Consider the following 24,448-nt stretch of genomic DNA (forward strand, 5'->3'; position numbering starts at 1 on the left):
AAAAGGCGCTGCAGAGATTTATAAATTGCCTGCTTTGGGGTTTTCTGTTAAACTCTAATAAGATTGTCCTCTGTAAAATCAGGTGCTGTCACCTTCATAGAGAGTTGTGAGGAAGGAAATGAGGAAGCCTGGCAGATGGAGCCACGCCTTGTCTGTTCTGACCTCAGAGCGTCTCCAGACATGCTGTGTTCTCTTCCCAGGTTTGGCACCCAGAAGCACAGTCAAGCAGATGCAGTCAAGCAGGGACCAGGCCACCCCAGACAGTGGACATTTGGAGGCACCCACATGATCCTTCTTTGCTTAGGCAAAGGTTTGGGGTAGGAAAGCACCGGCTGGTGTCACATCCCTCAGGGCCAGAACACCCCTCAGCAAAGTCAGGTCCTCTTTGCCCTCCAATGGAGTGTGTTGGAGCAGTGGGCCACCAGGCTGGGGGAGGGAGGTTCTAGTTCCCTAGACGAACTTCTGCCTCTAAGCCCAGGCCTGTTCTGTGTTGATGCAGGCTCAGGCTGTGCAGATGCAGGCTCAGGCTGTGCAGACGCAGGCTCAGAATGTGCAGATGCAGGCTCAGGCTTCTCGCTGAAGTCCCTGGCTGATGTCCCTCGCTGATCCCAGGTGCCCAGGGAGGCTGTCCATGTCTCTTCATGGATGTCCCACTTCCCAGTCCTCCCCTGTAGCAGTTGTGAGTAGTAACTAACTCTGGGGGCGGGGACTTATGTTGTAAAGATTTCTATTTTCCACAGTTAGCATGAATGACTTCCGTGATTGAGAAAGAAACTCAACAGAGTGGGGTTTGCTGTTTTTCAGTTAACAGCTAAATCAATGAATGGGAACAGAGAAAGAGACAAAGAGGCACTCAGCTGTACAACCACGGCGGGACCCGCACATGTGTGGGTCAGGGTTGCATACACGGGGAGAAATGCCCATCCACAGAGGTGGTGACACCCTAAGGTCACAGCTGTTCCCAAACCCCAGACACAACACATCACAGAGGAACTCAGGCTCCGCCACCTATAACTCACGAGCCCTCGTTCACCAGGGGCCTTTATTGAGAGATTTCTCGGGGGCAGGATGGTGGGCTCATGGGGACAATACATATCTAGCTGAACAGTGTGCGACTATGGCTGTTAAAAGAGAGGGGAGCTGCTGGTGCCCTGGGAGTCTGGCATCCTGGGCTGACGACGGCAGGAGGGTGGATGACAGGGAAAAGCCACAGCCAAGCAAGGGGCCGGTTAAGGTGCTTCATGTCCATGAAGATGTAATGATCCTAGCAGAGCTATTTAGAAACGGCAGCTTCCAGGACTGCTCTCAGGCACCCTATGACTGCTTGGGGCCCACACACGAAGGTCACCTCAGTGGCTTCTTACAGGCAGGGTCCTGTGTCACAGACAAGGCCACAGAGCCTTGTGCTCGCTCCCACGTGTACCTGTGTAGACACAGACAGGCAGGAGTCAGGCATGACCCAGAGGTAGGGGGCTGTTCCACAGTTTCGGAAAGTCTTGGCATGTACTCACGAGGTCCCTGCAGGCACCAGCAGGCTGTCATCTGGGGCCAGGCCTACACACTGTCCTCCCATTGTCACCATAGAGGAACCCTCCTGTGAAAGAACAGAAGAAACAAAGGAGGCCGGTGAGCCTGAGCTACTCAGTGAAACCCTGTCTCAGTAAGAAAAGGGTGTGTGTTGAGGGGTGGGGAGTGGAGGGTGAGGTGGAGGGGTGGTGCGGGGTGGTGGTGGTGGTTTGATGGCAGACCTCTTGCCTTGCAGGAGGACCTAGGTTCCATTCCAACACCACAAAAATAAAACGGAACAACAAAAGATGATGGGGAAGTGTTGGGCTTCCACACCTACTTTAACAGCCCCTAGCCTGCCATGCAAGCGGGCTCTAAGAGTAGGTCTCACTATGGGAACCTGAGGCCCAGGAACAACCCAATCTCCATGGACGGAAGTTGTGCCACCCTGTCCTGGGATCCCACTTGCCAGCTGCCACAGCCACACATCCACATCCTGTCTTGGGCCTTTGCTGCTACCTTGTCCATGGGCAATGACCTGGTGGGAGACAAAGCAGGGTTTAGGGGGTGGGGGTCTTGCCCTATCTAGGAGATAGCCCTGACCCTGGTTCTCAGCCACGATGACCTTCAAGGGGCAAGACGGGGCAGTGCTGCAGCCTCATATATGACAAGGCTTTAACTTGTCAGGGATCAGAAGGGAGGGTCTCTGTCACCAGCCTGGCAGCAGGGGCTGCCCGCTCGTTATGCACAATCGCTCATGATCACACACACACACACACACACACACACGCACGCACGCGCGCGCGCGCGCACATGCTCTCTGCCCTTTCTCCTAGTGCGTGTCACCAGCTCACATTCAGACACTCTCACCCCAGCTCCCCAGCTTTCCTCCGCCCTTCCTGTGAGATGTTCGGAGTGTGACTTGAGAAGGAGAGAGAGAGGTTGAGGCCTACCGGCCTTATGACCCTCGAGGGCTGGCTAGTGCTCCCACTGGCTGTAATGGGGGAAATAGATATTTTTCTATGGAAAACTAGAGCAGGTAGATGGGGGGCGGGGGAGGAAGCTACTGCTATGGCTGTGATGGGTGAAGGGGCTTCAGGTTTTATGTTCCATTATCACAGCCTCTCATAAGCTTTGGGTGTCCCTGGCATTGGAAAAGTAATCCAAGCCTATACTCTGTGGGCCTCCGGTCCTGGGGTGAGAGTTTTCTTTTTCCTCCTCCTGCTCTTCTTTCTCTCCTCTTTTCCCTTTCTTCTGCCTCTTCCTCCTCCTCTTCATCGTCATCATCATCCCCGTCACCGCCACCACCATCATTTGTGAGTGCATGGTGTGTACGTGTGGGCACATGTGTGTACGTGTGGGCACATGGTGTGTACGTGTGGGCACATGTGTGTACGTGTGGGCACATGTGTGTATGTGTGGGCACATGGTGTGTACGTGTGGGCACATGGTGTGTACGTGTGGGACATGGTGTGTACGTGTGGGCACATGGTGTGTACGTGTGGGACATGGTGTGTACGTGTGGGCACATGTGTGTACGTGTGGGACATGGTGTGTACGTGTGGGACATGGTGTGTACGTGTGGCACATGGTGTGTACGTGTGGGCACATGTGTGTACGTGTGGGCACATGTGTGTATGTGTGGGCACATGGTGTGTACGTGTGGGCACATGGTGTGTACGTGTGGGACATGGTGTGTACGTGTGGGCACATGTGTGTACGTGTGGGCACATGGTGTGTACGTGTGGGACATGGTGTGTACGTGTGGGACATGGTGTGTATGTGTGGGCACATGTGTGTACGTGTGGGACATGGTGTGTATGTGTGGGACATGGTGTGTACGTGTGGGACATGGTGTGTACGTGTGGGCACATGTGTGTACGTGTGGGACATGTGTGTACGTGTGGGCACATGGTGTGTACGTGTGGGCACATGGTGTGTACGTGTGGGCACATGGTGTGTACGTGTGGGACATGGTGTGTACGTGTGGGCACATGTGTGTATGTGTGGGACATGGTGTGTACGTGTGGGCACATGGTGTGTACGTGTGGGACATGGTGTGTACGTGTGGGCACATGGTGTGTACGTGTGGGACATGGTGTGTACGTGTGGGACATGGTGTGTACGTGTGGGACATGGTGTGTACGTGTGGGACATGGTGTGTACGTGTGGGACATGGTGTGTATGTGTGGGACATGGTGTGTACGTGTGGGCACATGGTGTGTACGTGTGGGACATGGTGTGTACGTGTGGGCACATGTGTGTACGTGTGGGACATGGTGTGTACGTGTGGGCACATGTGTGTACGTGTGGGACATGGTGTGTACGTGTGGGCACATGTGTGTACGTGTGGGCACATGTGTGTATGTGTGGGACATGGTGTGTATGTGTGGGACATGGTGTGTATGTGTGGGACATGGTGTGTACGTGTGGGACATGGTGTGTACGTGTGGGCACATGGTGTGTACGTGTGGGCACATGGTGTGTACGTGTGGGCACATGTGTGTATGTGTGGGCATTGGTGATCAGAGGATGACCGAAATTGGTTCTCTCTTCCCACCTTCACGTGGCTTCCAAAGATCAAACCCAAGTTGCCAGGATTGCAGAGCAAGCACCTTTATGCAGTGAGCCATCTTTCTGACCCGGAGTGACTATTTCTAACCATGTAGGCTGTGCCGTTGGCAAGTTACCGCACACTGGACTACCGGCATCCTTGTAGGTCTCCCTGTGACATCATGTCCTCTGACCTAGCCTCACGAAGGAAGGACAACAGCTGTGAAATGCCACCCTAGCCTCCTCACTGACACCTGGGTGAAGCCCTACTGTCTCTAGGACAGGACCCTTCCCTTAGTCTAGCTCAGCAGAGTTCCAGGAAGAGTTAGTGACTCTCTGATAGCTCTGACTAGCCTCAGCTGCTTGCAGGGTGAGGCTGTTCAGTCCTTCATTCCTCCCTCAAATGCTCTATCTGCCTCACTCCCTTCCTCCTGCAAACCTTTGCACTTACTTTACAATTCTACTTGGGGGCTGGAGATATGGCTCAGTGACTAAGAACACTTGTTCTCTCAAAGGACCCTCACGGTCATTAGCATCTGTACCTCCAACTCCAGAGGGTCCAACACCCTCTTCTGGCCTCCACAGGTACCAGGCAAGCAATGTGCTTACATACATGTAGGCCAACACACATAAACATAAAATATATAAATCTAATTTTCTTATTTAAAAAATTCTATATCTACAACACCTCCTCCAGGAGCCCTCCTTGACTTTTTTCCTTTATCCTCCTAGGACTTCCTGTGGTCTCTCTAGTAAATAATAAGCTGTCCCATGACTGGCAACTATGAGTTAATTTGTCCATAGCAACTGTCTTGTTCCTACTGAAGCCTAAGGCAGCAGCAATAGTAGAGGAAAGGTCAGCTTCTTATCGTTGCTGCACATTGTTGCCCAGTCCTCTGCCAAATAACTCTTTCCCTTTAGCTTCCAAGATCCCATGTGCCAAAAGCCTAGGGGTAGGTAATTGACAGGCACCCAGAAAGCTGGTAATGAACAAAGAACCTCCTACTCTGAAAGTGAAGTGTTTGAGGGACCATGAAGCTACCAGAGACATCCAGCCACAGAAACAATGTTACTCTCTGAGACAGAGAGGGAACAGGAAGGTTATTCTCTTGCTTCTCTCTCTCTCTCTCTCTCTCTCTCTCTCTCTCTCTCTCTCTCGCACACACACACACACACACACACACACACACACACACTCACTCACTTCCCACTTCCCAGGTGCCAGATGGATAGATGCCGAGGGCCCTGAGCTGTATTACCTGGGTCTCATAAGTGTCCCCAAACAGGCTGAGGGATGTGCCTGCCTGAAGCTCCCTGGAGTGACCACTCAGCCATGCCTTCAGTGACATAGGCTCCATGACGGATCGTGTACTCAACGGGAATGGTGGCTCCTTGAGCAGCTGGTCTGTGCCAAGGACAACAGTGACGAGCCGTGACCTCCAGGCTCAGCGCCCAGCCCCAGGACAGCCGGGTCCCAGGAGCCCTAACTCAATAGCAGATATGGGTTTTAGGTGCAGCCTAATGGTTGAACAGCCACAGGAGGGTGCTGCTTGGTGTCATTTGCTCAGAACTTTAAGTTCTGGACTGAGGGCTCAGGAAGAGGCTCCTGGTCAAGACACTCTACTCCACTACAGGGCAGGATGGAGGGAGAAAGGGAAAGAAAATGTGGCTGTCAGAGGCCTCACCAGGGTCAGGCTTTCCTGTTCGGTACTGCTCAGAGCGGAAGAACCTGCAGGGACAAACAGACAGTAGGAAATGGCCGCATTCCTGTCACCATGCCAGTGAGGCATATACCACACCCAGGAGCCAGGACACATTCATAGCCCCTCACCTTGGTCACCCAACCCTGCAGAGCTTCTCATCCCATCCCAGAGCTGGGAGACTCCCTTTCACTCTCAGACCTGACGGGTCCAGGTCAGTGGGCACTGAGAAGCTGAACGACAGTGAGGGGTGGGGCCAAGCTGGTGACTTACTCTTGGATGATGGGGGCCAACTGTGTTCCAAGGTCCTGGCAGTAGAACCATTTCTCAAAGAGGACATTTGCAGTGTCCCCTACATAGTACCTGTCAAAACAGAGGTCAAGGTAATTCATACCCTGTTGCGGGAGCGGAAAGAGTTCCCACAACAATACCCCATTGAGGCAGCTTTGGGGCAGCCTGGTCCAGGCTGGGCTCTGCTTACGGGCTCTTTACTGAGCTCAGGCACTGCATAGCTGTACTGTTTTGTCATCTCTGTTGGCAAAGCCCAGGGATCACACTTACATCTGGCATATGCAAAGCAGGTAGAACTCAGGCTCAGAAGCAATGATTCAGTGGGATCACACAGCCTGAACGTCGCAGGGCAGGCTACACTCAAGACAGAAGCTTGGAGAACATTCAGTTCAAGTGTATTTGTCTTTAGCAAAAGGAAGTTGAACTTGAGCCTGAGTCCCGGGCAGCTTTAAGTGTGTTCTTCGGGCTCTGGGTCATCATACAGGGAAACTTCAGCAGTAAGTGCAACACACACACACACCACACCAGACCATGAGGGAAGGACTTCTGTTTCAGAGGTCGGAGTTCACCTCTGCCCTTGGACTTGAGCACAGCCCTGGCTTTCTCTGGCACACACACACACAGTCTCAGTCACCCCTGCAACCACCCATATCCCGACAGAGAGGGATCCCCTCTGCAGGCAGAGCTGTGGTATCCCGCTAGCCCTCATGGAGTGGCCCAAAACAGGTGCTGGGAGCAACTGTCCACAGAATGCTTAATCCCTGAGCCAGTTCCAGATTAGTCCAGTTCTGTCTGGTTTTCAACTCCCGCCTGAAAAGCAGGGACAGTCCTATGGAGAGAGACAGGCAGTAGATACGTCATACACCCACCCAGCTTCTACCCTGGGAGGAAACTGGATACCAGAAACTTCATTACAGGGCCGCAGTGCCCTAAGGAATGGCCTTCAGGTGGCATTTTAATGTTGAGCCCCTGGCTTTTATTAAAGGTCAAAAGCAGCCAGATGAAACCCGTTATTGAATTTGCTATAAAATGTTATTGAGGACACCAATAACTCACTAGAGTACCCTCCATAAAGCCCTTTAGAGAACCTCCTTTTATAATTAAGGCCAGCTATCTCCCTATACAATGAGCCATTATGCTGTAGACTATGGCATCACCATTAGCTGTATATTTTTTAGGAACCTTTTAACAGTTTAGAAATACTCGTGAACTTCTTCAGTGAACATGTGGCTTCAATTATTCAAACTGTGTAAATTCTAGAAGTCTGCAGTGCCTCATGAATTTTTTTCTTACATTTACTAATTTGTTGGGAGTGGGTATGTGGGCATGCCATGGAATGGGTTGTGGAGGTCAGAAGAGGATTTTGTGAACAACTTTCAAAAGTTTAGACCTTTTACCATGCAGATCCCAGGAATCAATCAGGGTCTCAGACTTGGGCAGCAAGAGCCTTGACACTAAGCTATCTCACTGGTTCAACATCAAATCTTTATTTTTAAACCAAACAAGACAGAACTTAAGCCTATGCATGCAGCAAGACCACAGGGTTATGAGAGAGACGTGTGAACAGAAAGGCCAATACTTTAGGCCTAGCTGAACAATGGCAAAGGGCTTTGGGGTCTGTTTTCTTGTGGGGAACAAGAGGAATAAAGTTAAATTCACAAACTATAAAATCCTCCCCTTCGTGGCAGGTCATTTGAAGTTAGTTCATTTTGAATTTCTATGCTTCTATACTTTGACAAGAAATATGTGTGATTTCAACTCATTTGAAAAATGAGTGTTTAAAGATGTCTAGTATAGAGGAAGTATTTAGAGGATTAGAGGTGGGGCTTAGGACCTAGGAAGGGCGGAGTCAGTAGGTATGGGATGGGGCCTAAGCACTCAGAGGGGAGGGGCTTGCATACCACAGACACACCCCTCTCAGTCGCCATGTTGGCTGGCGTGTAAAAGAAAAAAAAAAGGAAGAAAAAGAAAATGAAAAGAAAAAAAAGACATGCCCATTATAACAGAATATGTAGGACAAATAATTCTGATTCTGGTTGCTGGAAAAGCTTTGGTCCTTTGAAGTATTCCTCCTTCTAGAGCACAGTAGTCTAGACCAGGGGTTCTTAACCTTCCTGATGTTTCACCCCCATCTGTTTTCTTCTTCCCTGAGACAGGGTTTCTCTGTGTAGCCCTGACTGTCCTGGAACTCACTCTATAGGCCACGCTGGCCTTAAACTCACAGAGATCCACCTTCCTCTGCCTCCCAGTAAAGACCTGGCTTTTCCAATGGTCTTAGGCGACCCCATGAAAGGGTCATTCAGCCCCCAAAGGGGTCGAGACCCACAGGTTGAGGACCACTGGTCTAGAGACTGATGGGAAAAGGGACTTCAAAGGAAGGAAGATGGAGTCTGACTCTACCCTTCCACCTTGCTGATCCAGCATGCATGCTGGCTTTGTATCAGTAATGCCAGGTCTGCTTAGTTATTTTACCTGGGCCTATTTTCTCCTCAGTAGCCAGAGCTTCAAAGAGAGCAGATGGTAAAATAGCCCCCAGCATCAGGCGGGATGTAGGGTAAATAAATATGCACAGAACCCCCTAGCTGATGCCTGGCACATAACTGTTGCCAGCCAGATGTCCATGCTTGTTATCTGGGGTAGAGACACAGGTGCATAGGCACTGGTCAAGGATAGTTTCTGCAGTCCCAGGCTGCTAGAAGCAGTAGTATTTGCCTGTACCAAAACATGTGACCTTCATTCTCCCAGTCTGCATTGCCTGCCCCACCCCCTCACCCCCCACCCCCGCCACCAGTTTCCTAGCAGACCTGCAGAAAGCACAAATGCCAGTTCCAGCCAAAGATGTCATGCATACCCAAAGAGCACTTCCTCCCTCATGACCAAACCCACTTCCTCTCCCTGGTCACCAGCAAATCCAGGGTCTCCACTACCTTCTGTTGCCAAGTCCTTTAGTCTCTTGGTGGCCAGGAAGTGCTCTCTTGAGTCTATCACGGATCCCTCCTGCTATAGTTTGGAACTATGCCCCTCTGCTGTTAGCCCTCTGATCACCCGAGCCCACAGGGCAAGAGCGAGCAATTACCTCAGCCCATCCAGCTCGCTCTCCAGCCGCCTCCTCTCAACCACCAGCCCCATGGTGTTAGCGAACCTCTGAGGGGAGTGGGGCACCCTGGCAGGCAGGAGGAATATCTGTAGGGATGGAGAACAGAAGTCCAGCACGGCTGCAATCCCTCGAGGTGACCTCAGTGCCCCCCGGTATTTTGGGTGACCCACAGGGCAGCAGGAAGCTCTGCCTGTCCACCCTGGACCCTATTCTCCCCCCAGCCTCTACCAGGAAACCCGAGGGAATGTTGGTGTTCAGAGGAAGTCCAGAGGATGGACAGGAAAAATGGTTGGGGTGGATTTCTGCTCTGACGCTCTCTGCCTTTCTTTCCCCTGGGGTCAGCCTCACCTCTCCCTGCCGAATGACCACATCCCGGTGTTTTCCTTGCTCCAGGACTTTGAGAACCATGTCTCCCTCCAGCTGGTAAAACACCTGTGGAAAAACAAAACGCCTGGGACCTTCCTGCTCCATCTTTTAGATCCTCGGCTCCTCTCCAGGACCTGAATTCTGTCCAGAAAGCTGGAACAGCTTCCTGAAGACCTCCGGGCTTGTGAACAGCTCCAGCACTGCTGCCCTGAGGCCCCTGCACCCCCTGGCCCAGGCCATAGACAAAAAAGCTGGAGACATACAGGGGTCACATCTGGAACACACAGGCTATCATCAGAGTACTCAGGAGGCAACAGCACGTGCCTGGCTGGGAGGTGGGATGTAGAAGGCTGGATAAGAGGATTCAATGGCTCAGCAGTAGAAATACTCCATAACATAAACTGATTCACGCACATTAGAAATCTTTTTTTTTTTTTTCAAGGAAGGGTTCTTTTGGAGTCTGTCTGTAGACCTGGCTGGCCTCAAACTCACCTGCCTGCCTATGCCTCCCTAGTGCTAGGATTAAAGGCGTATACCACCACCACCCGGCTGCACATCAGAGATCTAACAACCTGAATATCAACATTAGCCCCATTCTGAAGAAAATAAAGATGGAACTCAAAGCAACTAGTCTAAACTGGTGAGTCCTGGAGTTGAAGTTGGGACTGTAGCCTGTGTGTGACTCTGGGAGCCATGTGTATTCCTCCGGTCATTGAGAAGCTCTGGCGCTGGGCTGTGGGAGTTGGCAGCCTAGGTGGATTGAGCTGATGGCTGGGCTTTCTCTAGGGAACTCCTACTACGTTTTCTATTCTACCTCTGATTGACAGAAGGATGGACTTAAGTTTGAGGCCAGCCTGGCCTATAGAGTGAGACCTTGTCTCCAAAAACAAAGGAAGCAAAAAAATGAATCCCAGAGGATTCTAATTACACAGTAGCTCATATGTAACACAGGCGATGGTGTTTGTGGTTATGAGTGAGGCAAAGGTTTCTTTCTGCATGTCTTATGTTTTTTTTTTTTACAATGAACCATATTTACTTTCATTGTTAAAAATAAGCCATATAATTGAAGATGCAGCTCCATGGTAGAATGTTTATTATGCAGTATGTATGAGGCTCTGAGTCTAATCCCCCACAACGCGCGCGCACACACACACACACACGCACACATACACACACTGTGTATTATTGAATACAAATCAGAAAAACCTATTACGTTTTCTCATAGGAAGCTATTGAGCTTGTACATGCCTCTGTGTGTGTGTGTATGTAGGGAGAGAGAGAGATCAATTTTCAGTATAAGTCTTGGGTCCTTTCATGATAGATGACAGAAGAGGGGAGGAGGTACCTCGGGGTTATGGGAGGGGCCAAGGTCCCCAGAACCTGCTAATATCAGGGAAACTTGGGAGAAAGGGGACAGTTTCAAACCCTTTCCAGGCTGACTACAAGACATTATCAACAGCTACTGATCAAAGCTAGATGGCAGAGGTGAAATTTTCCTGTCTTGCCCCCTGCCCAGAGGCCTTCCCTGTGATAAGGGGCGGGCTGGCCTGCAGCAGAGGGCATTGCCCTGATAGCAGAAATCACCATCAGCCCTGGGCAATCCAAAAGGAATTACATTCCTTGGGAAGCAAATGATGTTTGAGGCCTAGGGCTGGCTGGAAGATTAAGTGTACCAGCTCGCGCAGATATTAAATTGAGTCTGGCTTCTGTGCCCTGAAAAGGACTTCACAGGCAGGGGAGACAGGAACAGGTAAGGACCCACATGTATTAAGTCTCTACCCTGTTCACATTGCCTTTTTCCATAGACACAGGACCTTTGTCTCCTTCCCAGCCGATTGTCCTGATTCTTGGCAATCACCAGAAAAAGCGTGAGGTGGGTAAGTGGGGAGTGGGGAGTGTGGGTGCAGGGCCCCCAAGGGCTATCGCAGAGGCTGGAGCTCAGCCAAAAAGGGAAATCCAGCTCAGCCAGTATCCCGTGTGCTTTACATATCACTCAGAGGGTCTGGCTGCTCAGGCTCCAGTGAGGACAGGCAAGGACAGAGAGGGTGCCGAGCCTGTGCTGTGCTCTGACGCTGCCCAGGGACTGGGGAGGCACTGACCTCTGCCCTTCTGCCAAACAGTAAGTCCAAATATCACAAACCTACCTCCAGCTAGAGTTCTCAGAGCCACCAAGCTGTCCCTCCACATTGAAGCCAGCCCTTTTCATCACTCAGCCACCAGATGAATCCAGACATCGAGTGTCCCCGGGACTCGTGGGCACTGTATTACTTACAGCTGTCATTGCTATGATGAAGCGCCATGACCAAAGCAGCTTGGGGGTGAAAGGGCTTGTTTGGCTTACACTTCTGCATCAGTTCATCAGTGAAGGAAGGCAGAGCGGGAGCTCCAACAGAGCAGAGACCTGGAGGCCGGAGCTGATGCAGAGGCCATAGAGGGTGCTGCTTACTGATTTGTTTCCCTTGACTTGCTCAGCCTGCTTTCTTATAGAACCCAGGACCAGCAGCCCAGGGATGGCACCACCCACCATGAGCTGGGCCCTCCCACTAATTAAGAAAATGCCCAGGAGGCTTGCCAGATCTTACTGAGGTTTTCTTTTCTTTCTTTCTTTCTTTCTTTCTTTCTTTCTTTCTTTCTTTCTTTTTTCAAGACAGGGTTTCTCTGTAGCTTTGGAGCCTGTCCTGGAAGTAGCTCTTGTAGACCAGGCTGGCCTCAAACTCACAGAGATCCATCTGCCTCTGCCTCCTGAGTGCTGGGATTAAAGGTGTGTGCCACCACCGCCTGGCAAGGTATTTTTTCAGTAGAGACTCCCTTGCTCTCCAATGACCTGTGTCAAGCTGACATCCAAACCAGCTGTTACAGACACCCACCCACCTGAGCAGCATGGAGAGACCCTGAGATGAGTATGCAAAGAAGAATGAGAGAGATGGATCAGGGGCAGGCGGGGTGGACACGGACAGCAGGCTTACCCTAGAGTAGAGACAGGCAAGCAGGAAAAGCTAGCTGGGCCTCAGTCACCACAGCCACTCAGCCATGACCCGCCTCCCTCTGTAGTTTTAGATTTTCATATCTTTTTTTTTTTTAATCACAGAAAAGGTTTTCAGAGTTTAATGGTCGGGAAAAGATGTGTGTGTGTGTGTGTGTGTGTGTGTGTGTAACTGGTTCTGCTCACTCAGGCCACTGCCGCAGGGCCGTCACCCTCTGCCTAGTGTGCTGGTGTCCAACACACACACTGGGCCCTCAGTATTTTCTGACAGAGCAATTCTCAAGGGTTTATGTGAGCAGTCCTAGATTGGTGTGGGGAATGTCAGTGATGCGGGTGGAGGTTCAAAGCCCAGAACCAGGTCTCCCAGGAAATAAGGGGCACCTTACGGTGATCCTTTCCCACCACATCCAGATCTGTACTGGGGATCTATTTCCTGGGAGGGGTGGTAGTGGTTGTTGTTGTCTCTTCCTGATGCTCCTCCTCTTCTCCTCCTCCTCTTCCTTTTCCTGTTCCTCCTGCTCCTCTTCTCTTCAAACAAGTGTCCTAGGCTGTCCTTGAACTCTTGATCCTCCTTACCGCGCCTCTAGAAAGCTGGGATTACAGGTATGTGTCATCACACTTAGCTTTTGCTTTTTGTAGGATACGGCTTCAGTAAGTGAGTGGAAAAGCACAGAATTCAGTCTCCAGACTCCGACTCGTCATAGCCCCTAGGAACTCAGGACTGGTCCTCTCCAGCAGTAAGAAGGGCCACCTTGTCCTGCTCCCTCTTCAGCACCAATCATTCTCTTTCCCCCTTGTCATCTTTCCACCCAACACTTCCCTTCCACTTCCTTGTGTTCTTAGACACTTTGCTCGTTATGTGACACACACACACACACACACACACACACACACACACACAGAGAGAGAGAGAGAGAGAGAGAGAGAGAGAGAGAGAGAGAGAGAGAGAGCCTGGCTTCTGGAATCAGAGTACAATGGAATCCCTCAGGGTTTGTGTCTCATATGAGAGACCAATCATGTGTATTCAGGTTAAAAGAGAAGTATCATTAGTATAGACCTCCACATGTCCATGAAAGTGGAGACCCCACAGCAAGAGCCTGTCAATCACAGGGCCTCCCCAGTAGAGTTCCCGGAGCACAAGGCAATCAAAGGTACACCTGCAGACACCCCAATTTTAAGGCAGCCATTTTTCCTTCCTGTGGCAGTCATATTTGCTCTTCCCTGGGCCACTCGCTCTAGCGCTGGGATGGAAGTGTCTGCTCCCCCAGAAGTACAACAGGATGGCAAGGGCAAGCATGCACAACCTACCTCCTCACCCTCCTCAATGTGATAATCCTTCCTGGTGTTGGGGCCTCCCACGAACATGATTTTGAGCTGCTCCTGGTGCCTGCGGTAAAGAGGCAAGAACAGGACCTGAATCAACTCCTGCGAATGAGAGGAGGAGAACAGGGACCTTTGGGTGCAGGAGGAGGCCTGGTGCGTGCATCTGGGGAAAGACAGACCCCCCCCCTTCACGGCCAGGTTGTTCCTCATGCATTTAAGTGTCACTGTGTGTGGTTGTGTGTCTCCATGCCTTCTGACCAACAAGGAAGCAGCATGGGAAAGCATCACTCTTCACGGCTCTGGGCCAAACTCAAGATCCCAGTGACAGGAGAACTAAGGGGAGACCCCGACCTGTCTGCTTGTGAGACTCGGCATTACTAGGGACCACACTCAGGGGACTCAGGAGACTGCGACCTCTAGCAGGGGAAACAGACACATGTGTGACATGTGTTCCAAAACACAGCACGGGAGCCAGCCTCCTGTTTAGCTTTCTTGCAATCTTGAGCATGTTAGTTGACTTTATTGGGGTTTAGCTCCCTCATCTGGACAGGTGACTTTAATTCATATCATAGGTTTATTATTATTGTTATTTTTTTTTTTTGCTCCAGATAGTTTTATGTCATTTGGGAAGAGCAAACCTCAACTGAGAAAGTGCCCCCATCAATCTGGTCTATGAGCCAGACATCTCATTGATGATTGGTGGGAGGAGGGCCCAGTTCACTGTGGGTGATGCCATCCCTGAGCTGGTGGTCCTGGGTTCTATAAGAAAGCAGGCTGAGCCAGCCAGGAGGAGCAAGCCAGCAAGCAGCACCCCTCCATGGCTTCTGCTCCAGTTCCTGCCTTCAGGTTCCTTCTCTGGCTTCTCCCAGTGATGATCTCATAAGCTGTTAAGTATAAGGGTCAGAGGACAGCTTTTGAGAATCAATTCCCTCTTTCTATCACATGGATCCTAGAGATTGAACTCTGCCCTTCAGGCTTGTGAGGGCAAGTGCCTTTACCCACTGACCCATCCCTTCAGCCATTTTTTTGGCCTTTTATTAATAGACTTTACTAGGATATATACAAAAAGTTCTGGAACAAGTTTGAGAACTATGACCTCCCCCCCCCCCCCCCCCGCCTCCCAATCAGAATGCAAAATCTCTCTGGAGGTGTTACAGGTTGAATCCTCTAACTGGTCCATTTCTTATAGTGGAGTCCTAACCCCCAAGACCTCAGAAGGTGAACCTATTCAGAAACAGGGCTGTTGCAGGTATAGTAAGTCGTAACGGAGTGAGCTACATTTCACATCACACAGTCATAGGGGATGAGAGCTGGGTGTGAACCCCAGAGCCTGTCTAACAGTGCTTTATGGCATCTTGTTGCAGTAGGGGGCAGTGTCGATGGGACAAAAGAGAAAGACAATACCGTGAGGAGATAGGAGTCCTGACCAGGAGCAGGCGACAGTTCCAGCTGTGTTTTGCTCAGTGCAATGTAAGTGAGTTTTGTTTAAAACGTGCATTGGTCAAAAACAATGGCACTGGGTTTTGATCCTACTGCACATACTGGCTTTGTGGGAGCCTAAGCTGTTTGGATGTTCACCTTACTAGACCTGGAAGGAGGTGGGAGGTCCTTGGACTTCCCAGGGCAGGGAACCCTGACTGCTCTTTGGGCTGATGAGGGAGGGGAAGTTGGTTGGGGGAGGGGGAGGGGGAGGGAAATGAGAGGCGGGGGGAGGGAAATGAGAGGCGGTGGCAGGGAGGAGGCAGAAATCTTAAATAAATAAATAAATAAATAAATAAAATGTGCATTGGTGTTTTGCCTGCATGCATGTCTGTATGAGGGTGTTACAGGCAGTTGTTAGCTGCCTCGTGGGTGCTAGGAATTAAACCCGGGTCCTCTGGAAGAGCAGCCACTGCTCTGAACCACTAAGCCATCTCTCCAGCTCCATAAGTGAAGTTTCTAGAGTGGAAATTTGGACATGGAGACTCCCAATAGGGGAGGGTCTGTGAAGATGAAGTGGATGCTGGGATCATGCATTTGAAACCAAGGAATGTCGCTGATGCCAGCAAAGAATCAGAAGCTAGAGCCAGGCATGGCACAGATTCCGTGAAAACTCAGCCCTCCCACTGATAGAGGATTACCGCCAAGGCCTGTTCACACTGACTGACATCCCCTTTCCCAAGAATCTTATTTCTACAAGGAAGGCATCTTGTCAGTTTGCTTCCTGCCGATTCTCCAAAGTCCAGCGCATCATGGTGTTCAACAAATATCTCCTGGTTGAATAAAGGGAGGTCCTGTGATTGTTATGATTGACCTAGGAGTTCTAGAGGGCTGGAAGGCTGGGGGCAGGGCTGGAGGTGAGGGAGTCACTACTGACCAGAGTGACACGGACAGATTCAGAGTCTCTCATTTACACTCCTCCAACTCCTCCTTGTCCTCTCAAGGCTATGCCTTGTGAGACTAAAGACAGGGATGAAGTGGAGGAAGGCAGCAAAAATGATAAATCTCCAAGCTAGAGGGGATGGCAGAGGTAGAAGAGAGAGGAGAGAGGGGCTTCAAGGGGAGGAGGTAACGGTTGGCTATGGGGTATTGCGTAGTGACCAAGGGTGTCTGTGGACTTTGTAGTCAAACTGTTTTTGGGCTTGCGTGTGGACTCTGTCCCTTGCTAGCTCTGTGACACTGGGGAAAGTTACTTATTAAATCCCACCCCATGTGGACGGCTGTGAGAACTCAATGAGATGATGTGTATAGACTTGGCCTAATCCTCCTGTCCGAGGGTAAGTGGCTGTAGCTGTCTCAGTTAGGACATCACCCATTGGAAATGACTTAAAGACACACAAATATGGGGATCACTGGGGTGGGGGTTTAGGGAGCTCAGCTGTGGAGATGAGGGAGGAAGAGGACGGTGATGGAGTGGCAAGTCTGAGCTGAAAGGCAGAGTGAACAGGTCAGTTGTGCTATAGGTAAGAAGGCCTGGGAGGGCCTGAAGAACTCCCATGGTTAGGGGTGTAACTCAGTTTGGAAACGTGCTTGCTTAGCATATGAGAAGCCCTGCGGTCCTACCCCCAGCACCTCAGAAAGAGCACTTGGAGGTGGAAGCGGGAAGATTGGGAGTTCAAGCCCACTATTAGCTACATAGTGAGTTAAGGCCAGGCTAGGCTATGGAGACCGCCCCCCCCCCCTCCACACACACCACCCAAAGAAAATGGTGCTCTGACACCGTGGCTTCAGGGTTTGCCAGGGTTGAGGTGTGTGGTCCAGCTGTCTCCAGCTCCTAAATTCTAGTCTGGGGCATTGAAAACCCTGATTTTCCCAAGGTGTATGGTTGCTTTCAGTCACGGAAGGAATGTCGCATCCTGCCACCTCATCTCTCACAGCCTCAGAGACACTCAAGTCAGACTCAGAAGTCAAAGCCACCGTCTCTACTGTGGTCTTCAGAAAGAGGAACAGACTGAGGTACTGAAACCTGAAACAGCCAGTCCTCACCCTCGCCTGAAAGAACCAGGTGGATGGCAAACCCCTTTGGGCACACTTCTAGCGGTGGGGGAACTCCAGGCCGGAGCGGGAGGGGATTGAAAAAGGAAGAGGAGGGGGAAGAGGAACAAGAAAAGGGGTGGGTAGAAGTCACGGGTGCTGGGGACTCACATAAGCTTGTTGCAAACCGGGGGCTGGAAGGAGGCCCGATTCTCTTCTACCCAGGACTTCACTTTCACACGGTGCTCCATGGTCGGCAGGCAGGACTCTTCTGCCCACCGCGTGTTGCCAGGCAATCGGGCAGTTGGAGAGGTCAGTCTGCCCAGCCTCCTGTGGGTCACCTCTTTAATTAACCTCCCGGAGGACAAAGAGCGGAGCAAACCCCTGCCACCTTGCTGTGTGACTCTTGGGTATGAACCCTCAGGTCCTGAACCCGGACCTCATCCCTGCCCCTGCCTACCGAAGTGGGCGGGCCCTCCAGAGCCGGGAACAAAACCCCAGACCAGACCCGCCTCCTGGGACCTGGCCAGCATCCTCTGGGCATCTAGTTGCTTGGGTCCGAAGAGGGATTCTGGTACCTACTTGGCCCGAGTAAGATGCAGGATGCCCGGCTTTCAGTTCTCCTAGAGACCCCCCTCCCCTAAGGAAATATTGTGATAGGGAAAATAAAGGTTTGAAAATCCGAGGCTTAGAGCGCAAGGCGCACTGAGGGCGACAGTGAGCACAGGGAAGCCATCACTGGAGGCAATTCCCGCCGGCATCCGGTCTCTTCCGGAGCACTGAGTTCAAGGCTGGTGTCCTGCAGAGTGTAGTGGCTTAGACACGGGCCCTAGGTGAGAAGCTGTTCCGGTGCACCCTGCTTTGCAGTTGAGGCTCCGTCCAACTGAAGCAGCCTCAGGATTGGGCAGTAGAGGGCGTGAATGAGGTGCCCTATGCTGTTCTGAGCTCTTTGTCCCTCTACTGGGAATCGAACCAGGGCCTTCGGGTTGCTAGGCAAGCTTGTCACTGAGCTTCCCTGTCCCCCACTCACTTGCATGTTCTTTTTGGATTTTGTCATCTGGTTTTGTTTCTGAAACAAGGGATCACCTTGTTACTCAGGGTGTTGGCCAACTTGTGTAACTCAGGCTAGCCTCAAACTCTATCCTCTCCTCTCAGCGCTGGGATTACAGATGGGGGCCACCACAAACCACCCTTGCATGCTTCAAGCCACGGACAGGTGAAGATGGTCCTGGGTGTTCTAGCCTGCCAGGCAGGAGGCTCCTCAGCCCACGTTGTCCTGGGGCAGACCTAGATGTGAGTGTGGGAATGGAGAGGGGAGTGGGGTGTGGGGGTGTATGACCGATCACCTGCCTTTCCCCTCTCCCTTCAGGACTCAGAATTCTTGGGAAAACTGGAGGGGAATAAACGAGAGAAATGAGTGGGTGGGGGAGAAGAAACTGTCTCAGGCCTCTGACATCAGAATGCAGACCACAGAGCGGCAGTTTCCAACCTGGGGGTCACGCCTTTGGGGGTCCAACGACTCTTCCACAGGGGTCATATATCAGATATCCTGCATATCAGATCTTTACATTAATTATTCATAACAGGAGCAAAGTTACAGTTAGGAAGTAGCAATGAAAATAATTTTATGGTTGGGGTCCCCACAACACGAAGAACTACGTTAAAGGGTTGAGGCGTTAGGAATGTTGAGAGCCACTGGATAGAGGAACTTCTAGTGTCTTCCTCTGTGGTCTTAATGCCCACCTGCCCTTGTCTGCAGCCTAACACGGGCAGACTTACTTCTCTACTTCCTAGACTTAGCAGCTCCCCCGGTTTAAGTCAAAAACCCAGAGAGATATTCGGCAAGAATCTCACCCACCAAGCAGGGCATTTCCTGTTTCCGCCCTACCACCCTTTCCCTTTTCTACACCTTTATCTTTGCAGATATTTATTTAGCACATTTTTGCTAAACATTTCCTTCCAGAGTATTCTTTGGTACCTAAATAACTCCAACTCCCTTCTTTTCGTTTCCAATCTATAAGTAATCAGAGGGGGTGTAAACAAAGACACAGGCTACATAGTGATCTATGATGTATTAGGATTGTTTTGGGTGTTATTAAATGGAGGGAGGGCTGGGTAGGTAGGTGGGCGGATGAATTCACACCAACGGAGGGGGTTGTTTGGAAACCAGCAGATGTTCTATTTCATACTACAAAGGACAGAATGGTAGTTACTCTGTATTTTAATTTATGCAACCAAATAATGTGAATAAGTGAGGCTGTAAGTAAAATTTGGGATAGGAATGCTCTCAATTCAGGCTAAGATACAGTTGTATAATCACCATCAAGATTCCCTCTAGTCAGGCAGTGGTGGCGCACGCCTTTAATCCCAGCATGTAGGAGTAGAGGCAGGCGGATCTCTGTGAGTTCAAAGCCAACTTGGTCTATAGAGCAAGAACCAGGACAGGCTCCAAAACTATATGGAGAAACCCTGTCTCAAAAAAACAAAATGCAGGGCTGGAGAGATGGCTCAGAGGTTAAGAGCACTGATTGCTCTTCCAGAGGTCCTGAGTTCAATTCCCAGCAACCACATGGTGGCTCACAACCATCTATAATGAGATCTGGTCCCCTCTTCTGGCATACAAACATACATTGCAGGAATGTTGTATACATAATAAATAAATAAGTCTTTAAAAAAATGCAAAAAACAAAACAAAACAAAAGATGCCCACTCTAATTTTGGACTGTGTAGATAAAAGATTATTCTAGGATTCCATGGGCAAACCTTCTCATTATCTGGATGACTTCAGCATAAAAAACCCCAACAGTTCCCCTTTCATCCATGTGTTCTGCTATTGATTAGTTCCTGATTGATTAGGGCCTTCGGGATATTGATCCTTGATCTATTCTGGATCTTACCTGTTTGTATTAGTTACTTTGCCTACTGTGGAAAGGAAAAGGATGTATTTTGGCTCTTAGAGTCCATTCCCTCCATTCCCTCTTGGTGGAAAGGTCATGGTGGCAAGAGCTTGAAGCAGCCATTTATACTGTATTAACAGTCAGGAAGTGAAGGAAGACCAATGCCGGTACTCAGCTACTGCCCTCCTTTTTAGTCAGCCTGAAACCCCAGCTCACAGACTAGTACCATCCACATTTCGTGTGAGCCTTCCCAGCTCAATTAACTAGAAACTCCTGCACAGACATGCCGAGAAGCTTGTTTCCATGGTGACTGTAAATCCCATCAAGTTAATAATCAAGATCAAATCGGCTGCTCTCAGTTGCCTTCTCTTTCCTCTATACAGAAGCTCGTCTGTGGCATGGAATCAGAAGAAAACAACACCAACCCTGGGCTCCTAGCCCATCAAGGCGTTCTTGCTTGCTGGGTGGGGTACTGCTAGACCCCCTGGATTGCACGGTGAGCCAGGTCATGGGGAGCCTTAGATACTCCTAGGTCTGACTGAACATGGCTATTGACAACCAGCTGCTCCCTTAGTCCTCCATAGACTGAGCTGGTGTGTCAGTCACTTGGACCCCGTTGGTCTATCTGTCTCCCTTTCTCTACCCATCAAATATGTAAGAACAAATAACTTTCTGAGGATAAAAGGACTACCTCGTGAACTATGCTGGTGAATAGGGGGGAAGCAAGCCAAACTCGAGTCTTCTATTGTACTCTCACAACATAGTTCAGCTCTGTAATCCTGACTGTGTGGGGTGTTTCTCCCAACTAGCACACAAGCAGATTATAGCAGTGTGGACATCAAATCCATTCTATCTGCATGGAGACAGTATCAGACCCACAGGCTCAAGCCTGATCAGCCCCGTAAGACTTTCCCAACTTCAGGCCAGTTGCAGAGAAGGTAGCTGGCTACAAATTGGAATTTCTGAGGCTGGTTACAGATTTGTAACTGCCCAGGCATCATCTGGCACACTGCTGCCCCCCTGTGCGGAAGTCTGGGCTAGCATCCTGGAAGATGCAAATGTGAGGAAGTGGCCAAGGGCCAACTGTGTTAGGTCTGCTGTGATGACCCCAGGGGAGGTGGCTGATTTGCCTTGCAGAATACAGTTCAAATCACTGACCCGACGCAGCAGGAGCAAATGAAATGGTTATGCCTGCATGCCATTAAATGGGAGTGGCTTCAGTTAACTGAGAAAACAGATATGGCGTTTCCATGACCATACTGTGGTTTTTGTTTTGGGTATAGCAGGTCCCGAGACCTTAGCACAACTAACGCCATGTTGGAGGCACCATTCTCATCTTAGAAGCCAGCATGGAGGCCCCGATACCCACCAAAACAGGAACAAAGACCCAGTCCATCAAAGACCTGGTCCATAGTTTCAGGATCTGGGAAAGTCCCTAAATGTACTAACCTTGCTTTTTGGCTTCTGTAGTTACACTTCTCACTAACTGTTCTTGCTAACTGAAGTGTATTAGCCAGGATACACGTGTGTATTCACCAGGAATATGAAGTATATTAACCAGGAATATATGTGTACTACCTGCCTTCCTGATGTCCTCACCAGATCTCTTGAGACTGGAGTTATAGATGGTTGTGAGCCTTCATGTGCGTTCCAGGAACTGAACCCAGCTCTTCTGCAAGAACAGCAAGTGTACTTAACCACTGAACATCTCTCCAGAACCCAGGGACCCCAATATTCTACCATTCCTCCCTCTTCATGACATAGTTCCGCATGACTCGGATGAGAGGGGGTGTGTGTAGAGTCTTGGGAGTTTGGGATGCTGTGGACCAGGCTAACCTTGACATTTCTTGTAGTCCAGGTATCATGGGATTCTGAGAGTCATTAGGTCACATACATAATTTAAAAAAATAAAAAAGTTCGACAACCTGAGTTCAGTTCCCAGAATCCACGGTGGGAGGTGAGAATGAAGTCTTGCAAGCTGAAGACATCTGCATGTGTCATGGCACATATATACTTGTGATGTGGGAAGGTCATTGGTTAGTTAATAAAGAAACTGCTTGGCCTCATAGGTTAGAACATAGGTGGGTGGAGTAAACAGAACAGAATGCTGGGAGGAAGAGGAAGTGAGCTGAGGCGCCATGCTGCTGCTCTCTGGGGCAGACACGATGAAGCTCCGACCCAGGATGGACGTAGGCTAGAATCTTCCTGGTGAGCGCACCTCGTGGTGCTACACACATTAATAGAAATGGGCCAAGCAGTGTTTATATGAATACAGTTTGTTGTTGTTATTTTGGGGCATACGCTAGCCAGTGGCTGGGAGCCGGGCGGCAGGAACGCAGCCTGCAGCTTCTACTATATACTTGCATATACACACGCACCCCACATATATACTAAAAATAAAAGAATTTATCATCAATCTCCTGAAAAGATCCAAACAAAACAAAAGGATATAAATGAACAGAAGAAACGTAAACAAACCATCCGAACGCCCGTTTACTATGAAGTGTGAGTGGGGTCTGGAGCATAGCTCAGAGGTAGAGCAGGTCCCTCACACACATAAGGCTCTGGGTTTGATTCCTGTTACCAGCACTAAAAAAATGCAAATGGACAGTAAGGACACCCAGAAATGCTCAGTATCCCTAAATCTACACTGGGAAACCCAGAGGAGGAGCTCACATGAAGGTCTAACACCAGGTATTGATGAGGATGCAGAAGAACCAGAACTCGATGTTAATGGCAGGAGTGGGCGCTCCCTCCAGCATCTTCTGGGCCCCAGGGCTCACAGGTGAAGGTATGGAGGCAGCCCACTGGATGGCGGAGAAGCTGGCTAAAGAGCTGCAGGCTAAAGCTGCGGGTGTGTGGGCAACGTGTGTCGTCCAATCCCAAGTGAGAAGCCACCCACTGGCAACTGAGCCATAGGAGGCAGAGGGAAAGCACTGGGCAGAAGGCGAGAAGCCCCTGTAGTGGTCTCTAGCACCTTTGCTGACAAGGCCAGAGAGGGCGCCAGAAGATGGAGGACCAATGTTGTCTGGTCCTCAGCTCCAGCACTGCGGGGCAGAGAGGGAGGAGGAGTGATAATGTGCCTCCTACACCATCCTCTGTGTCCTTGCAGTTTAAAACATCAAAGAAGAGCTTTCCCAAATCTACTTTATGTATTCATGCATTGTAATATAAAAAGGAACTGTGGTTAGAATGGCCAGTGATTAGGGTGGCCATGTGGTCAGATTGTCTGTGGCAGTCACAATTCATGTTCGCTGGTCTGTCACTCTAGAACAATCCTCTTCTGGAGAATGTAATGCGGTCACACTAGCTGGATGTATCAGCTTCTCAACTCCCTCTCCTACTGATAGGAGTCAGGAATTCTGTAACTACCAAAAAGAAAGAAAGAAAGAAAGAAAGAAAGAAAGAAAGAAAGAAAGGAGGGAGGGAGGGAGGGAAGGAGGGAGGGAGGAAGGGAGGGAAGGAAGGAAGACAACAACAAAAAAAAATAAAAAAACAAGAAATCTTTGTAAGGTCAAAAATGAACTCCCAAGGTTGTGCTCTCAGCACCCAATGCTCCTAGCCCCTACGCTCTAAGCACACTGAGCAGTTTTTCTCCTTGTTGCTTCCTATGGAGAAGAAACTATGTTGCTAAAAGCTAAGATGAAAGCAGTATGCACCAAAAGGGATGCATTATTTAAAACTGTGCATCTCGCTAAAGGAACTGCTTTAATAAGTAAAGATGAAAATTCTAAGAGACCCTATGGTACAGGTCATGGTACTGTGTTTAAAAGGTAATAATTTCCTTTTACTGATGATAGTGGTACATTTTACAATACAGCACATCTTAAACTGGACAGTTCTAGTTGTTCCCAAGTTCAGGTGTGTCTACATGACAGTACCAGATGGAATTTGTTGCATCAGTGATTATGTGTATTTAAAACTTTGATAGAGAGGCTAAAGAGAAGGCTCAGTGGTCAAGAGCACTGGCTGTTTTACCAGAGGACCCAGGTTTGATTCCCAGCACCCACATGGTGGCTCACAACCATCTTTAACTCCAGCTCCAGAGAATCTGAAGCCTTCTTCTGACCTCCGAAGCCCACACATACATGCAAGTGAAATACCTATACATATAAAATAAAATAATTTAAAATAAAAACCAAAGTAAATAAGAAGTCCCTTTTCCCACATTTCCATCAACACTGGATGTTACCAATCTCTTGATTTTTTTATAATCCAACCAGCTCTTACCATTTCTTTATTTTGACTTAATAAACAGAGAAGGGCACTGTCTATGTCA

The 24,448-nt window shown here is 49.9% G+C and overlaps 1 protein-coding gene and 1 long non-coding RNA gene across 4 annotated transcripts; one reads left to right on the forward strand and one right to left on the reverse strand.

Moving 5' to 3' along the window:
- Positions 1–1,009: 1,009 nt before the first annotated feature.
- Haao (3-hydroxyanthranilate 3,4-dioxygenase) lies at positions 1,010–17,700 on the reverse strand. Of its 2 annotated transcripts, XM_041631182.1 has the most exons (10): positions 17,444–17,699; positions 13,805–13,883; positions 9,496–9,579; positions 9,127–9,233; positions 6,033–6,122; positions 5,745–5,788; positions 5,319–5,464; positions 1,976–2,044; positions 1,512–1,594; positions 1,010–1,423 (listed from the first exon to the last, which is right to left on the reverse strand). In XM_041631182.1, exons 1-10 carry the CDS (start codon positions 17,521–17,523, stop codon positions 1,345–1,347), a joined length of 861 nt encoding a protein of 286 aa, XP_041487116.1. In that variant the 5' UTR covers positions 17,524–17,699; the 3' UTR covers positions 1,010–1,344. The 2 variants fall into 2 exon arrangements, with proteins under 2 accessions (XP_041487116.1, XP_041487117.1); XM_041631183.1 differs by lacking the exon at positions 1,976–2,044 and having other exon boundaries at positions 17,444–17,700.
- LOC121432976 lies at positions 16,523–22,206 on the forward strand. 2 transcript variants are annotated; one of them, XR_005972261.1, is made up of 6 exons: positions 16,523–16,575; positions 17,134–17,303; positions 17,498–17,584; positions 18,428–18,565; positions 20,553–20,665; positions 21,772–22,206. It is a non-coding gene; the product is annotated as an uncharacterized LOC121432976 (long non-coding RNA). The 2 variants fall into 2 exon arrangements; XR_005972260.1 differs by having other exon boundaries at positions 17,134–17,254.
- Positions 22,207–24,448: the final 2,242 nt, after the last annotated feature.

The sequence above is a fragment of the Microtus oregoni genome, unplaced genomic scaffold (assembly GCF_018167655.1).
Source record: "Microtus oregoni isolate MIOR12 unplaced genomic scaffold, Mior012 000036F_ref0000092, whole genome shotgun sequence".
NCBI lineage: Eukaryota > Metazoa > Chordata > Mammalia > Rodentia > Cricetidae > Microtus > Microtus oregoni.